The sequence below is a fragment of the Melanerpes formicivorus genome, unplaced genomic scaffold (genome assembly GCF_026170545.1).
Source record: "Melanerpes formicivorus ecotype bairdi unplaced genomic scaffold, bMelFor1.0.p_v2 SCAF_18, whole genome shotgun sequence".
Taxonomy (NCBI): Eukaryota; Metazoa; Chordata; class Aves; order Piciformes; family Picidae; genus Melanerpes; species Melanerpes formicivorus.
In genome coordinates, this window is record NW_027142370.1 from 4,465,271 (window position 1) to 4,482,763 (window position 17,493).

Below are 17,493 nucleotides of genomic sequence, written 5' to 3' on the forward strand. Positions count from 1 at the left end.
TCTCCCTCTCTGTGAAAAGGATCCTTCCCCAGCCAGGAAACACAGCCTGGCAGGGCAAATGGAGCTGGCTTGTGGTAGAAGCCAGGGAAGAAGCCAGGGGGGAAAACCAATCACCCTTCCCTTTGAGACATTTAAGACCAAGGAAGCATCTTCCCCACGATCACCTCGTCTGAGCAACGGGGAGCAGTCCTCTGCTGATGCTGGAGAGCAGTGCTCAGCACAGCCATTGAGGATGGGAGGCTGGGGCAGCTGGTTAACAGCCTGGAGATGTCACCACACATGGTTCACTGACCTGGGTTTCTGAGGGGACTCCTTGGGCTCCTTTGAAGCAAACCAGCTGCTGGGCTTATTCCTCTCCTCCCCTCCCGCTGCCGCATGGCTGGACGAGCCGTGGGAGGCTCCCGCCTTCTCCCCCTGGCCTTTGCTCCCTGCTTCGCTCTTGCTGCCCCCATGGTGGAAGAGGCCACTCTTTGCTTTCTTGTCTTCCTTCCTCACTTCCTCAGGTTGTTTGTCCCTCGCTGTGTCTGCAGAGAAGACCATGGGTGCGGCAGCCTGAGTCGGCTTGCCCTCCAAGCGACTGCTCTCTTCCATCCTGGCTCTGCCCAGATGGTTACTGAGCGTGACAGCTTTGGTGGAGACCTTGAGCTCTTCTTGCAAGGCTAAGCTGGGAGGAGATGGGATGAACCTGGGCTCGTTCTGCTGGGTCCTCTCAAAGCTGCTGACCCCCCAAGGCACCTCGTGGGGGTCGGGATGGAGGGGGGTGAAGCCAAAGCTCTCCTCCTGCCGCCGGGGGCCGCCGGGCACGGGCAGCGGCGCAGAGCTGGGAGGGATGGATGCAGGGCTCTTTGGTGCAGGCTCCTCGTTGTAGATGTGGCTCCCATTGATGCAGAGGGAAGACCTGGACACAGGGTCGTTCTTTGGCTTCAAGTTTTGGATTGCTTTGGGCTCCAGGACTGGGCTGACCTGGGAGACATCGTCACTGAACGCTCTCTTGTGGGTCAGCTTTGGAGACGGCAAATAGTCCTTCACTGGGGGGAAAGAAAACATAAGCAGAGGTGAGACCATCTGAGTAAGCACCACAGCTACAAAAGGCATAGAATCATACAATCACTGAGGTTGGAAGAGACCATTAAGGTCACCAAGTCCAGCCATTAATCCAGCACTGCCAAGTCTACCACTAAACCATGTCCCTCAGTACCACACCTACATGGCTTGGAGACCCCTCCAGGGATGGGGACTCCACCACTGCTCTGGGCAGCCTGCTCTAGGGCTTGACAACCTTTTCATGAACAAAATTGTTCCTAATGGCCAACCTAACCCTCCCCTGGCACACTCTGAGGCCACTTCCTCTTGTCCTATCACTTGCTCCTTGATAGAAGAGACCAACACCCATTTCACCCCAGCCTCCCTTCAGGGAGTCACAGAGGACAGGCAAGTCTCCCTCAGCATCTCCCTTTCCCATCATTATCTTCTACTTACAAACACCCCAGAGATGTGTGAAATCACACAGGCTTTCTCCTTCCTGGGCTCTGGGGATTGTAATTAAGGGACTGGCAATGCAAAGCAGGGGTAACAAGTATGTGGCTGTACAGGCTACGCGATGCTGTCCCCATGCACATCACCTCCCACCTGGAGATGACAAACCCCTTAGTCTGAGAAGATCTGAGGTAGATAATAAATGCAAGAAACCACCCAGAAGCTACTTAAAGGGTTTACACTTCCCCACAGAAGAGTTTGCATTGACTGACAGAGACCAGGCCATGCTGCTGCTTCATGTGACATAAGCCAGGAGGGTCCAGCACCTGCACCTCCCCCCCACTGCCTGACCCTGTAGCTGTTGCTAATGATTGTGGGGGTTCTATGGAGAGCCTGCTGAGAAGAGCTGCCCAGGCTGCCTGGAGTTCAGCTGACAGACAGTTGCTCTCCACTCCCAGCTGGAGATGCTGTCTGCTCCACCACAACATGGAGACGATGGGGCCAGACCATTCACTATGCAGCCACACAGGAGGACATCACGCAGCAGAAAGCAAGAGGCAGCTTCACCGGCATGGCAAGAGGCAACATGTACCCAGGGACTGCCACCCAACAGGGGAATTTTCTCTCTCCAGCCAATTAAACCATTTAATTATATATTTTGTTTCAAGAGAGGGCCAGGAATTAATTCCCTACAAGAACCTTTTTTGTTTGCAAATCGCCGCTCTCGGGGCGCCAGGAGCTCAGATTGTTTTAATCAGCAGCAACTGGTCACCGGCTGGCCTTTGCCTCCCAGCCAGAGGCATCGCATTAGACAGCCAGGAAGGGCAGCAGCAACGTGCTCTGCCTGACCCAGACCTCTCCCTCAGCTCCAGCAGCCTGAACCCCCTGCTTGGAGGGAGCAAAGAAACACAAAGGGTCCTAAGAAGCCCTGTGGTGTGCTGCAGGGAGCACACCTCAGCCTGAATAAGGCTGCTCGTGCACAGGCTCAGCTTTGGAAGCAAAATCTGAGACACCTCTGAGCTCACAGAACCACAAAAATGGTTTGGATTGGAAGGGACCTTCAAGAGGTCTGGTTCTAACCCCCTGCCCTGGGCAGGGACACCTTCCACTAGAGCACGTTGCTCAAGGTCTTGTGCAGCCTGGCCTTGAGCAACTCCAGAGAGGGGGCATCCACAACCTCCCTAGCAACCTGTTGCAGTGTCTCATCACCCTCACTGTAAAGAACTTCTTTCTAATCTCCAGTCTACATCTGCCCTCCTAAAGCTTCAATCCATTCCCCCTCACCCTATCACTACAAGTCCTTGTAAAAATCCCTCCCCAGCTATCCTGTAGGCCTCCTTCAGGCACTGGAATGCTGCTCTAGAGTCTCCCTGGAGCTTTCTTTTCTCCAGGCTGAACAGCCCCAACTCCCACAGCCTGTCCCCATAAGGGAGGTGCTCCAGCCCTCTGATCCTCTGCACGTTCTGGCAAGCATTTCACTGCTGACACACAGGAGGTCTTGGAGGGCTTGTGCAGGATGCTGCTTTGGAGGTAAGCAATTAGTTAACAGATCTGCAAGAGTCTCACCAGTCCCTCACAAAGAAAAGAAGGGGGGAAAAAGCCCAAGGAGGGGGGATTAAAACTGTTATCCTCTTACCAGAGCGCTCCGTGGACAGGCTGCTGTGTCTGCTGGGGGATTTGGTTACCTCAGGAGCGTTGGCAGCCAGGCCCAGGCTGGCAGAGGAGATGGTGCTGTCAGAGCCCAGCGAGGTGTTGGACTGAGTCAGCGACGACTTGCGCAGCTTGTTCTTCAGGAAGAAGCCCTTGACTTTGGACTTCTTGCCCCCAATGTCAAAGTCATCCTCCACATCCAGGGCACCCATGCTGCTGGGGATGATGGCAGAGGCCGACTCCAGGTCGTATTTCTTCTTGCCTTTCACCTTGTCCTTCAGCTTGCCGAAGGGCGACCGCGGCTTGTCCTTCGCGGACAGGTCGAACATGCTGGCCGTCAGGCTGTTGCGCGTGAACTGGATGCAAACCAGGAGCTCGCCACGCTCCTTCTCCTTCTTCCCAGCCTTGGAGTGCAGCTTGTGCCACCTGCAGCCAGGGAGGAAAGAAAAGGAAAGACCTTTCTGTCACTTCCAAGAGCTGCAAGCCAGGAAGACCTCGGGGAGGATGCTGCAGGGTGGGGGGAGCCAGCACAAGCACCCCAGAATTCATGGAGTCATAGAATGGCTTCAGTTGGAAGGGACCTTAGAGATCATCCAGTTCCAACCCCCCTGGCTATGAGCCACAGGGACACAGGCTGCTCAAAGCCTCATTCAGCCAGGCCTCAAACACTTCCAGGATGAGGCATCCACAACTTCTCTGGACAACCTGTTTCAGTGTCTCACCACCCTCATAGTGAAGAGCCTCTTCCTAATGCCCAGCCCAAATCCACCCTGCTCTAGTTTTTTTTGACTGCTGCACTCTAGTGCACAACCCTTCACCACACAGTTCAGGTGCCAGCAAAATGCAGGAGGGACAGCCCTGGGGATCAGTCCCCAGGGAACCCTTCCCATTCCTGCCACTTGCATATCCCACCCCTGCACAATCCCCACTGCAAAACACTCAGTCCCCAGGCTTCAAGCTTGAGAATGTCCAGGCATGCAGAAAGGAAAACATGGAAGAGGCAGTGTTCCACCCTCCCAGCAAGCCAGCAGCACCAGAGACACCCAAAGAGGTTGATCTTCTGCCAGGGAGCAATCAGGGGAGCAGCAGTCAGGTGGGCACTTCCCATAGGAGAGGTGGGGAAAAGGCTGATGGAACATAGCACATACTGTGTTGTTCGGTTTGATGCAAGACCTGGAAGAAGTTCAAGAAGGAAGGGCTGCAGCAGCTGGGAAATGAGCTGGGGACTGAATCACTCATCAGGGAGAAAAATAATCCCAAGAGTAGTTTTTATAGCTTACATCATCTCTGGGGGAAAAAACAGAATGAAAGTTTGGGTGGATTAAAATAAGGCAAGGCAGGAGCTTCTGGGGGTGATGAGATGGAACAGCCCACAGCTGGCTCAGCACACATGGCTGTGCTCTCAGCATCTCCTGCCCCATCACTTACAGTGTTGGGGTCATTACAATACATTTGGGTGCTTGGCAGTGCCTCCTCCAGCAGAAACCAGCCCCAAAACCTGATCTGCTTCAAAGGGCTCCATTCAAGGAAAAACCCCTGCTTATGCTGGCACTGGATCAAGGAGCTATTTTGGGTTCCCAAGACCTAATCAGCAGCCAGCAAAGCAGTCAGGACTACACCTCAAAAGAAAAATCAGAGCTATTTTTAGGCTGAGCTCAAAGTTCATGGCACAAGATGAGTGTTTGGGATGGTTAAGTTGTTCCATGTTGGGCAGATCATTTTCTTATGAATCAGTTCCAGTGGGAATTGGAGGTACAAATGCTACCCCAGCTGGGAAGTGGCAGGAGAGAAGGATTGAGGTGGGTTTCAAGACCCAGCCCAGCTGAACACAAAGTCCTGCAGCACCTTTTTGCTATTAACCCCATCCCACATCCCTTGGTGTCCCAAGTGTCTTCCACAAGCTGCCCTCAGGGTAGTTTCTGGATTGGGGCCAGGTGAGCCCAGGCCTCAGAAGGTGACACAATCTCTTTTCATGGGACTAGCCTGGAAAAACAAACCAGCTTCTAACCCATACAAAGCCTTTTCCAGGTCTGAAATAGCAGCTGTGGGCTCCACAGCTCAGGCTCAGACCAACTGTTCTCAATTCAACTGGGTTATATTAATCAGCCTGTGGAAGAGGCGCTGGCACTAAGGAGCACTGGGAGCCTGAGGAAGAATGATGAGCACCAGGGACCCAGGACTGGAAGATCCCACTTCTTGGAGGTGTTTTGGAGGCCACCAGCTTGGGTCCAGCTCCTCACTTGTCACATCCAGGACCAGTCACCCCTATCTTGCCACCTACTCCCAGAGTGCTGCTGTTAGGCAGGGTTGGAGGAGTCACAGCCTGACACAGATTTTGCTAGCTAAAAAAATCCACTTAAGAGGCTGTCTGGTCCCAGTGCCAGAGCTGGTGGTGAGTGGGAACAGGATTGCTCCTAGATAAGCAGATGTGCTTTGGGGCCCAAGTTTGCACTCCTTCCCTTGCTCCCACCAAGTGGAAACAAGTCTGCCCCTGGACACAGAGCAGAGGATGAAGCCCACTGCCTCCCAGCCTCCTGGTCCCACATTATCATCCTTCTGCTCAGTGGAGACCTGCTCCTGTCCACCTCCATAAGGTGATGCTCTTGCTGAGGCACCTCAGCCCTGGCCACACAGAGAGCCAAGCTTGCTCAGAGCCATCTCCAACGCGACATAACCAGGGCATGCAGCTCGGGGCAGCTCAAAGACTCAAGCTGCAGCCATTAAACCCTCCTCCATTCCTCCCTCTTACACCACACAGATCCAGCACCTCTGCACATCATGCTGGGCAAGCACCCCCTGCAAGGCAAAGGGCTTCTTCCAGCATCACCCCAGATCTGCCAGTCACAGATGAAGGGACAGCTGCACACCCTGGGCCCAGGGATCTCTGCAGGGGGAAGGAAGCAGCAAACGGCCCCAGCACACGGGGACGGGAGAGGAAACCTCAAACAGCAAACTCCCCACAAACACCCTGGAAAAGGGAAGCAGCTGGAGGCCCCTGCTTGCTCTCGAGCAGCTCCTGGGAAGCAAGACGTGCAGCAGGGATCTGCAAGCTCTCACGGTGCCGTCAAACCCCTGCTGGTGAGCGCTGATGTGGGGCGGAGAGCAGCCCAGCCCCCCTGCACAGTGTGCAGCTCATGTAGGTCACCGTGGTTAATCAGCACATCTGAGCTGTCTCCAGACAGTTTGGGTAAAGCCCTTTCCTGTGAGAAGGCTCCGCTCCCATCCCACTCACCCCCACCGAGAGGCAAGGAGAAGGGTGAGCCACACAGCACGGCTGCCAAAAGGCAGCCTTGGGAGGCAGGAAGCACCCAGCATCCACTTCCACTATTGCTGCTGCCAGGATCAATTGGAGCAGTGAGGGAGGCACAGAGAGCAGAACACACAGCACTGCTGTGTCTCCAGACCCCCCGGAACACGGGGGCCTCTCCTCAGCCCCCCACAATGCAGGGGCCTCCCCTCAGCCCCCCGGAACGCAGGGGCCTCCCCCCAGCCCCCAGCAGCATCCCATTCCGGAAAGCTGATAGTGCTGAGCAAGAGGAAACAACACCCTGGTATGGAAACAAGAGCAGAGGAGCTGCTTGCTAAGGAGGGAAAAGAGCCCTGCAGAAGATGCTGACAGGAGGGATTTGCTGGAGGCTGCAGTATCCCAGAATCCCAGCGTGATGGGGGCTGGAAGGGATCTCTGGAGATCTAGTCTGAACCCCCCCCCCAGCAGGCTGCCCAGGATCATAGTGTCCAGGTGGGTTTGGAATCTCTTCAGAGAAGGAGACTCCAAAATTCTCTGTGGGCAGCCTGCTCCAGGCACTGTCTGTCACAGAAGTTTTCCTACACATTCAAATGGAACCTCCTGGGTTCCAGTTTGTGCCCACTGCCCCTTGTGCTGTCACTGGGCATGACTCAAAAGAGTCTGGCCCCATCTTCTTGTCCCCCACCCTTTAGCTATTGATCAGCTGATTGGATTGGTTAGGGATCAGCACAGTCACATGCAACACCATGCAGGGGAGAAAGCCCAGAGACACTGCAGTGAGATCAGGCAAGCAGCGTGCCCAGAATGGGGGGAGATGCTCCATCCATGGAACCATTCCAGGGCAGGTTGGTTGGGGCTCTGAGCAACCAGATCTAATTGCAGATGTTCCTGATCACTGCAAGGAGGTTGGACTAGATGACCTCTAAAGGTCCCTTCCAACCCAAACCAGTCTGTGATTCTATGAGCAGGCCGGTGCACACAGCACGGCTCTCAGGGATGCCATATGCACCATCAGGGCACCATCCTGCCCTACTTTCAAGGACCTTTGCCCTCCCATAAGCTCACTTGGGATCCCCAGGAGATCCCCATCCACCCCCCAGCTCAGTTGGATCTATCTCACCCCAACAGACCTGTCCACCACGCCCTGGGTACCTTCAGTAATAGTCCATTTTCACTCTTGGACTGGTCCCAGTGCTTCACCAGCAGTGAGCTCAGGAGCTTCCTTGGGTGGTTAAAGTCCTCTGCTGCTCACAGTGTTTATGGATGCAGAGGGGGAAGGATGCTCAGCTTGTCTCTGGAGCATTTCTAGAGTGCTTCAGCCATCAGCTGCTTCCCAAAAGCTTCCCCAAAATCAGTCAGCCCTGCCAGGATGGTCAAGGTTTGCCCCAAACTGAGCAGAAATGCTCCTGCCCCACACAGCTGTGGCATCCAAGCGGAAGCACAGAGCAAGAGTCAGTCCAACATGGAGCCAATGCCTGTTGCCTGACTGCACCAGATTCCAGCTTACTGCTGATTCATCCCTGCAACAAGGTCAGCCTGGCTTACAAGAAGAGCCCCAGGTCTTTAATCAAAGACTACTTGAGCTCCTACAGTGACAGAGCAGGGCAAAAAAGGCAAAGGGAGGATAAACCACACATTAGCAGAAGGGGCACGGCCCTGCCTGGCCCTCAACGGGCACAGGATGGGCAGCAAAGAGGCACTTTGGTGCAACAAGAGCTGTGCAAGCACACAGGTTACATTAGGCCAGGAGGAAGTTCACCTAGCAGAGAAGGGAAGAGGAAGGTAGAAAACAACCTAACCCTGAGGAGGTTTCTGCTTCTTGCCTGGCTTCGTGTTTCGGAGCCAGCTCCCCCCGCTGCTGCCGGGAAGCTTCTCGGCAGCGTGGGTTCGCTGTCGTGTTGGTTTTGGATGGCCTCTTTTGCAAGGTGATCCCTGTGAGCTGCTAAAAGCACAGATGGAAAATAAACACAGGCTGGTTCCCCCACCGTGGGGAGGAGAGGCTCAGGGTGGGAAGAAGTTCAGCTCTCCACACGTTCCTCTGAGAAGTGCTCGCAAACAAACTCCACTGAACCAACCCCCCCCAGCTCGCTGCTAGCCAAGCAACTCGGCCCTGCTCCTCTCATGGGGTCCGGCTTCAACAGGGCCAACTGCAGCTGCCACAGGCAGCACTGGCTGAAGGGGATGTCAGAAACAATGAGCAGGAGTGGTGTGAGGTGAGGGACACAAGAGGATGGAGATCCAAGCACAGTGTTGGTGCTCCAAGTGATGTGTTACCACATCTAAGAAGCAGGAGCCTGTAGGAGAAAATCCCACTGGCAACTCATGCTTGTCCAGGAGAGAGAATCCAGCCCTGCTTTACCACATCCATGCCCTTTGAAGGGCTTATCCCACAAATGGGATCAGGAGCAGAGATGTTGTCACTCCAATGGGTCTCAATGTCAGGGAACAGCCTGCAAAGCTGCAAGGCACAATGCAAACCAAGAAACAAACCAGTCCTGCTCATGTCCAATACCAGCAAGGTCCTGAGCACTCCCACTCCTGCAGCCCAGCTGGAGTGGTGCCCCACAGGACCTTGCTGCCTGACACTCCCCTTAGCTATGGGAGAACTGGGGTGGGCCTGTGGAGTCCCTGGACAGGCTGTATTCTTCACCCTGTGCCAGAGGAGACAGAGAATGGCTGCTCAGCCACAGCACACCCCTCTGGCCTCTGTGCTGGGGGTGTGATGGCACGGAGGAGGATGGTTTCAGGAGCAGGGCAGGCACCAGGGACAGAGAAGAGCCATCAGGCACCAGGACTGTGCTGGCATGCCAGCAAGGGCAGGCAACTTCACAAATCAATCGAGGCTAAGAAGATGAGAGGCTTTCCCCTCTCTAGAGAAGGATGAGCAGGTAGGAAGAGGAGGCAGGGAAGATTTAAGGAGCTGTAAAACAGAGCATAAAACATTTATGAATGAAGAGGAGATGGTAACAGCAGGAGACAGCCAGGGACCTCTCCAGCTGCATTTCTCTGCTTACGCTCCACAGCTCCCAAGCTTTGCACCCTCTGAGTCACAAACAAGACAATAAAGCACGTTTGTGGTCACCAAATGACCCAAGCTACCTGAGCACAGCAAAAGCAGGGGATGAGGCCCCAGTGTGAGGGCAGGAGAGGAGGCAGTGCTGGTGATGCATTACCTGTGGCAGGAGAAGCCAAGGGAACAGAGGAGCGTTAAAAGCCAAGCCCTGAGCTGACTCTGCAGAACTGCAAAGCATGACCAGCAGCAGGGAGCCACTCCACAGGTTCTGCTGGTGCACTTGCTTCTGGGGAGCTACTTAGCACACAGCTCAGCATGCCCAGGGTGGGCAGGAGGAACACGTTTTTGCTCTGAATCCTTTCCCACTTGGAAGGAGCATCATGGCAGGGCTGGCACAGAGAGCCCAGCACCTAGAGGGAATTGTGAGGCTTGGGAATGCAGCACCTGTGCTCTAAAGGGAAAATCCAATCCCAAGGGCTTCACACAGCCTAAAATCCCAGCAACACCTGCTCTGGCAACAGGCCTCACATCATGGAATTGTTCCAGCTAAGATCATGGAGTCCAACTGCCAGCCTAGGACCACCCTGGCCTTAAACCACGTCCCAAAGTGCCCTGTCATTGTGCCGTGTCACTGCTGGTTCACCACATCAACAGATGCCATGAGCTGTCCTCTGCCATGAGTCACACACGTGGAAAAGATGGGAAAGGGAAAAAAGGAAGTGAAAAAGGAATGACTCTAAAGGCCAGCAGCCAGTTGCTCTAATTACAGACACCTTTACCCCCCATGCACTTACCAAAGAAGAGACTCAAGTGCTGGACACACAGAGCTCCAGGAATGGGGATCCCAAATCCCCAGCCTTGGCTGGAAACCCAAACCCTACATCCCTGGCCAAGCTTCTGACAAACAAGCCAATTCCCACAGTAGTTATCTGCACACCTTTGCCAAGTGCAGGTCCCAACAAGGCCTGGGGCAGGAGGAGAGGCAGCAGAAATGGTTTAAAAGCCACTTCCACTGGTGGAAAGGATGCAGGGTCTTTTTTGGACTCTAATTGTCAGGAAAGCCCCATGCAGTAGCCATGTAGAGGCAGGAGCCTGCCCAGTACCATGACACAGTGCTTGGAGAGCAGAGCCCAACCTGCCTTTCTGGTCATCACAGAGGAAGAACTGGCAAGAAATAGTTTGCCAGCTTGTGTAGGGAAGAGCAGGAGTCACCTTGGAAAGAAGAATCGAGGCGATGAGGCTCCTGAAGCACGGCACGAGCTCTGGCTGCACTCAGCACATGCAGCAGCACCAGCTCAAACAGCAGCTGGAGCTTTGCACCAACAGGTCTGAGGCATTTTCGGAGCTGGCCGTGGGTTTTTCCACAGCTGCTAAGAGAAAAGACAGCTGGAGGCAGTCAGGGCTGTGCAGATCAGCATGGAACAGAAGCTGAGTCTGCAGCTTTTTGGCTTTTAACATGATGGAGGATGACAGGCCAGCACCACTGGCCAACAACTGTCCAAATCCAACATGCCAATGCTGCAAATCTGGAATCAAATGTCTCTTAGAAACAACAGGAGTGGAGCCTTCCCAGAGGAGGAAAGAGTAAGGGCCCTGAACCCCTTAAGCCAGCATTGGCAGCTGGGTGAAAATGAGGTTAGCTGAGCAGGTATAAGCAAACCCAAGCACTGCCATTTCATAAGCAGCATCACCATCACCTCAGCCTCCATGCTTCCCCTGTGGGCTCCCAGCTTGCCTGGGACAAGCTGGCCACCAAGGGCCTTCTCCCAGGGCCTGGCTGCTTCCTGCCCAGCCTTGCCTCCAGCAGCACAGAGCATCTCGAGCTGGCTTTTGGCAGGAGTAACCCTCTCCACGCCCTGCTTAGTGGCACTTTACACAGCAGGGCCTTTCCTGGCTTGGTGAAGACACAACATCCCCTCAGAGCTGCCTTCATAGCCCCAAACCCAAGGATTTCATCACAGCTGCTGCTCTCAGCCTCCCTAAAGATCTTCCTGACGTGGCTGGGCACCTCTGACCACAGCCCCTGAGGAGGAAGGTTCTGTTTTGCCTCGTATGAAAACTTTCCATCCCCGAACCATCACAGAGCAGCTGCTTCCTCTCCGCCCTGCTGCAAGGTCTCTTCCTCTCTTGGCCTTAGGGACAGCGGTGCAGAGGACATGGCTGCAGCCATCTGGCCTCAGCTCATGCCTGACAGGGAGACAGAAAGTGAGCTCCAACCCTGGGAGCCAAGATCTCCCCTAGCAGATGCAGCCAGGAGCCAAGGCCATGGTGGGAACAGCAACGAGCACAAATCACCACATTTGAGGGAGAAGCCACAGCCAAGAGCCCACAGGCCACAGCCTGTGCTCCACTGCTAACAATCTCCACCCATTGTCACTTAACAAGGGAGGGCAAAGGCCACACAAATCCATGGACTAAAAGCAGCCCAGGGGGGTCTGCAGTGGAGATGAGAGCAGGTCCATGTCCGAAGAACCCCAACACTCTTGAGGGTGCTCCTCACCCCTCTAAGGTCCCAAGAGTGTTTTGCTGAGTGGACAGAGCATTGATGTGAATTCCCAGAGTGCTTCTCAGTCACATCAGAGCTAAAGCAAATTCCTTCCCCCAAACCATGCTGCTTCTCCCTCCCTGTGTCAAGCCAGGTCAGGCAGCAATGGGGCTGATGAGCTCCTCCAACCAGCTCTGCCTGCCATCGTGATCTGGCTCCACAACATCTTCCCCCTAAGTCCAAAGAAATCTCTGTCACTGTTCCACTGACCTTTGTCCCAGAACAGAGCTCCATCAAGACAGGGAGGAGAGAAGCCCCAGTGGCCTCAAGGACTTCAGGTAGAAATAGCACCCAGAGAAAAGGTTTTGTGCCCTGAAAGCTTCTTCACTGATGGAAAGCAAGGATGGCATCTTGCTCCTGCTGCCAGGGTGGAGACGTTGTGGCTGGCTGGGTGAAGGGCTGCAGACCCTCCAGGCAACCAGTCCCAGCCCCTCCACAGCTGGGGAGGGACAGGAACAAGTAAAGGGAACAGTGGCAGGCAGAGCTTTGGGGAATTTGGAGCTGGGCTAACTTTGCACAAGAAACGACTCCACAAGGTAAGTTCCCGTCACAAAGGCCACTCGCTGCCGCTGCTCCCCAGCCCAGGCAGCAGCCAACAAGCAACTGCAAGTCACTGCAGGAAAACACCACAGCCAAGAATCAGATTCCTCTGCCACCTTCACTGTCCCCTGCCCCACAGGATCCCAGTGCTGCAAAGCCCTGACATTTTGCTCTCCAGGGCCCAAGCCCAGTGTTTGCATGGCCAGCAGGCCTTCAGCCTGGACGGCTCACAGCTTTAACCTTCCCCATGTGTCAGGACCTGTGAGGTCTTAGGGAAAGAAAGCAAATGAAAACGATATTTTAATGGGGAAGAAAGCAGGGAGCCACAATTAAGGCTTTACTTTGCCCTGCCTATGAAACTTGTGAGAGACCACCACCCCTCCTTGTCACTGGCAAATCAAGGCCCTTTGGGTCACCAAGCAGCAAGGTCCAAGTTCCAACCCCACAGGTGTGACTGTGCACCTCTTGTCCTTCTCAAAGCCAAGCCCCTGCCACACCACACACCCAAGGGGAAAACACAGCTTGCTGGGTGTCAGATCTAAGCTCTCATCTGACTGCAGCTGGAGAAACTCCCAACCCTGCCCAGAAGCTCTGCTGAGAGGGGTGATGTGTAGGCAACACTCCCCGGCTTGCTGCCACACCGTGGGGAAGCAGGATGAGCCCCCGCGGGGGACCGCAGCAGCATTTCCTGGATGTCGGGAAGCAGAAGTGATAGCTGCCTTGTGAGCACAGAAAAAGCCCTCTTCTGCTGTGCTGAGCCTTCATTCTGGAGGGACAAACAACCCTGCGTGCCTGGGGCCAGCTGGCAGCACTCAAGGACCCACCAGCAGACGCACGTCGGGCTCAGCAGAGCAGCAAAAGGCACAGGTGGAAACCAAAAGCACTAGACGGCTCAGTTGGGAAGGGAGAAATGGCATTGGGCACTCTTGCCTTGCTCCTCTGCCCCGGGGCCTTGGAATGACCAAAAAGGCAGTGAGAGCTCCCAGGCTGCTCTTGTGCAACCCTAAGAGCTGATTTTCTCCAGGGCAAAACACTGGAGTGACTGAGATGTGCAGCTCAACGAGGCTGCCCTAAACAGGCCCGGACGCTGGCGGGCGGGCGGTTCCCGGAGAGGAGTCCAAGTTTGAAGGAACATTTTCCATCTAGCCCCAAAACAAGCACAAAAACCATCACCAGGAGAGTTTCCGTGCAACAGAAGTCAGCAGGAAAACGAGAGCAAGGTCAACATGCTGACAAGCAAGGCCTTTTTTCAAGCAGAGTTCCATTCCAACTGGCAGCAGTTTTATGCCCAGGAGCGAGGACCACAGATGGGATCCCAGAAAGCACTGTGTGGCAGAGACTCAACTTGTGCATCACTCACTCAGGGGCCAGTGGTTATCTCTGCTGCACAGGCCTGGGTGCAGTCCTGGAGAGGAGGAAGCTTGTGCTTGTTTTGCTGGTTCTTTTTTTAATCAGGGACTAAATTTCTTCTTAAACAAAGTAATTTGCAGTGGGGCTGAACCAGACATCTGATGCTGAGTGGAAGCTTAGGGGGCCTGCAGAACTAGAACCCCAGTGCTCCCCTGCAACCCCTCTACCACCCAGCTGGACAAGCTCCAGCACTTGAGACTCCTCTCTAAAAATAACTGCAGTCCCTTCCACCCTGCAGACCTGCCACCCACCCTCCAGACACCTTCCAGCTCAGGGGTTCAAGGGAACAGAGATGCTTGGGCACAGGATCAGAGCTCTCCATCGTGGTTTCTGTGCTCACTTCCATCATCAGAGGCTACAGGCAAAGAGCCTTAAAAGGCTCAGCAGTGCAAGGGGAAGTTAATTTTCCTTATGCAAGCGAAGCTACAGGAAGGGAGGGAAACAACAGAATCCCGAGGGTCTCCTCCCTCACAGCTCAGATACCCTCCTTGGGCTGCAGCACTGATGCCACCAGGGCGACCAGCAGTCGTGACAGGCAGCATGGGGTCCAGCCACGTTGGACGTTGCACTCATGGGATTAACAACCCCTGACGCCGAGACCTTTGAGATAAGACCACGAGCTCAGCCTCCTGAAGCCTTCATAGGACTGTGGCAGGCTTTGCATAGCTCCAAGGGGAGCATGGCTTTCCTCCAGACAGGGCTCCTACACCAGCTCCTGGGGCAGAGCTCTGCACAGCTCCAAGGGGAGCATGGCTTTCCCCCAGACAGGGCTCCTACCCCAGCTCCTGGGGCAGAGCTCTGCACAGCTCCAAGGGGAGCATGGCTTTCCCCCAGACAGGGCTCCTACCCTAGCTCCTGGGGCAGAGCTCTGCACAGCTCCAAGGGGAGCATGGCTTTCCTCCAGACAGGGCTCCTACCCCAGCTCCTGGGGCAGAGCTCTGCATAGCTCCAAGGGGTGCATGGCTTTCCTCCAGACAGGGCTCCTACCCCAGCTCCTGGGGCAGAGCTCTGCCCAGCTCCAAGGGGAGCATGGCTTTCCTCCAGACAGGGCTCCTACCCCAGCTCCTGGGGCAGAGCTCTGCATAGCTCCAAGGGGTGCATGGCTTTCCTCCAGACAGGGCTCCTACCCCAGCTCCTGGGGCAGAGCTCTGCACAGCTCCAAGGGGAGCATGGCTTTCCCCCAGACAGGGCTCCTACTTCAGCTCCTGGGGCAGAGCTTGCTACCCAAACCGCAGGGAGGACTGGAAAACCCCTCACATCCTCCTGTGCCCAACCAACACATCCCTCCCAGCGCCCAGGAGCCCGCGGGTCAGCTCCCCTGCTCTGAAGTCTGCGCACGATGCTGGTTTGCATTAGGCCCGGAGAGCTCAGACCCAGCTCTTCCGACGCCGCCCACTCTCCAGGCAGCGCTCAGAACAGCAAAATAAACGCCAGGGGGGAAACACTCAGACACCAACTCCGGGGTTAGTCACTTTTCCTCTGTGCCCACACTCCCATTTTAGGGCAAGCAGGAGTCTCCACAGGCTGCAGACGCTAATGAGCCACGTCTCTCCACGGGAAAAGTTTTTCCGACCCCTTTTCACGCTAATTCTGCTCTCCAGGAGGGAGGCTGTGCCGGCTGCCAAGCCCCAGCCCTCCCTCCACCACCTCCCGGCTATGCCTGGGGTAGGAGGGTGCAAGAGGCTTCTCTCCAAGCCTGCAGCTTCGGGCAGCAAGCCAGAACTCCTGGGGTCGGGGGAGCCAGCAAGCAGCAGAGACAATCCCAGGGACGTGCAGCAACCCAGCCAGGTCTGCATGGAGCAGAGCTCCAACTTCTTCCCTAAAGGAATTTCATCCACATTCCTGCATTTCTCTGCTTGGCAAAGGCTAGAAATCATTATTATTGTTTGAAAGCCTTCGGGGGGGGAAGGAGGAAGAACAGCAAATTCCACACAGGCAGGGGTCTATGCTGGAGGCCCTGAACTGGGGGACCCTCCTGCAGCAGCACCGTGACAAACCAGGTCACACCACCAGCCCCACTGAGCCAGTCGGGGCTGCAAAGCCACCGCAGCCGTTGGGAAGGACAAACCACCACGGGCAGCTGTGCCATTGCTTCCCAGAAGTGACAGACCCTGGCAGGACCCTCCTGGGGTGCAGAAGGACCTCACAGCATCCTGTCCCCTGGGACCCCTGCCCAGGGAGAGGAAGGATCCTGTGATGCCTGGTCCCACACCACTCCATTCCAAGGGAGTGAGACACCCCATCCTCCAGAACGCTCTTCCTGGAGCACACCTGATGTCCTACTTCCCGTGATGCCCTTCCCAGAAGATCTACAGGCCCTTTGATACCTTGCATCTAGGCAATGCCCTTCCTGGGTCACCCACAGACCCCCATATCACCCCATCCTCTGTGACACCCTTCTCAGGTAATCCATGGCCCCCATGCTGCTCCAACACCCTTCCTGGGCCATGCACAGAGCCTACCACACCCTACCTCCTGCAGTGCCCTTCCCGGGGCACAGACGGCCTCCATCATTCCCTGTCCCTGTGACACCACTATGGGGGCATGCAGGACCCCTGTGCCACCCTACATCCTGCAAAGCCTTTTCCGAGGGGCTCACCATGCTCTACCTCCTGCGACGTCCCTCCTGGGGCACACATGGACCCTGTGGCAATTCCAGCACGATGCCCTTCCTGGGGCTCCTAGGGCCTTTGTGACACCCGCCCTGGGGCACTTAAAGACCCCATTTCACCCATCCCGAGGGCACAGAGACACTGTGATGCCCACCCTGGGGCACACAGGGACCCTGTGATACCCACCCCGGGGCACACAGGGACCCTGTGATACCCACCCCGGGGCACACAGGGACTCCTGTGAAGCACATTCTAGAGACACAACACCCAGCCTTAGGCACACAAGGACCCCGCGTCGCCCACCCGAGAGCCCCCCCCCTGCTCTGCCCCCCACGGGCGCCAGGCGCTGCCCGGCGGGACCCACTCACCGCTCGTCGGGCGCCCGGCCCTGCTGCAGGGCTGGCTGCAGGGGCACCGTGGCCTGGCCCAGGAAGCGGTCCATGCCCACCAGGGCCCGGTGCATGACGGTGAGCACCAGGCTGCCGCGGGCCAGCCCCGCCAGGGTGCCCAGCTCGGGGGGCAGCTCGAAGGCGCACTCCTCCCGCCATTCGGGGTTGCCGGTGCTCTTCTCGGCCACCGAGGTGCTGTACTTCTCGCGGCCCAGCTGGATGATGGTGTAAGCGTCGCTGGTGCCCGGCTTGCTGCCGCCCTTGCAGCGCAACCCGCGGGCCCGCACCACCGTCACCTGGACGTGGGTGGGCAGCCAGGCCGGGGACCCCTCGTCGGGAAGCGCGGCCGCCCGCAGCAGCGCCATGGCGGGACGCTGAGGCGAAGCGCCGGGCCGGGCTGGGCCGGAGAGCGCCACACACGACGGAACCGAACGGAACCGGGCCGGGCCTCGCGCCGCCGCTGCCGCCGCTGCCGCAGCCGGGCCGCAGCGCGAGCGCTACCGGCCGCCCCGCCCGCTCCAGGCCCCGCCCCGCCAGGCCCGAGAGGGCGTGGCGCGGGAGGGCGGGCACGGGGCGGGGCATCGGGGGCGTGCACCGGAGAGGCGTGCACC

At 56.4% G+C, this 17,493-nt stretch overlaps 1 protein-coding gene across 5 annotated transcripts in view; it reads right to left on the minus strand.

Annotated features, from left to right (window-relative positions):
- RAB11FIP5 (RAB11 family interacting protein 5) overlaps positions 1-17,335 on the minus strand; it is a 53,913-nt gene extending 36,578 nt beyond the window's left edge. For 4 of the 5 annotated variants that reach the window (XR_010988683.1, XM_068149418.1, XM_068149417.1 and 1 more), the window contains exons 1-3: positions 16,862-17,335; positions 3,113-3,552; positions 293-1,028 (exon numbers count right to left, since the gene is read on the minus strand). Coding sequence is in view for 4 of the 5 variants with exons in the window: in XM_068149418.1 (XP_068005519.1) it covers positions 293-1,028; positions 3,113-3,552; positions 16,862-17,247 (1,562 nt within the window). In the remaining variant the exon portion in view is untranslated. The remainder of the gene's footprint in view (positions 1-292; positions 1,029-3,112; positions 3,553-16,861) is intronic. The other variant, XM_068149419.1, reaches the window with a different exon arrangement.
- Positions 17,336-17,493: the final 158 nt, after the last annotated feature.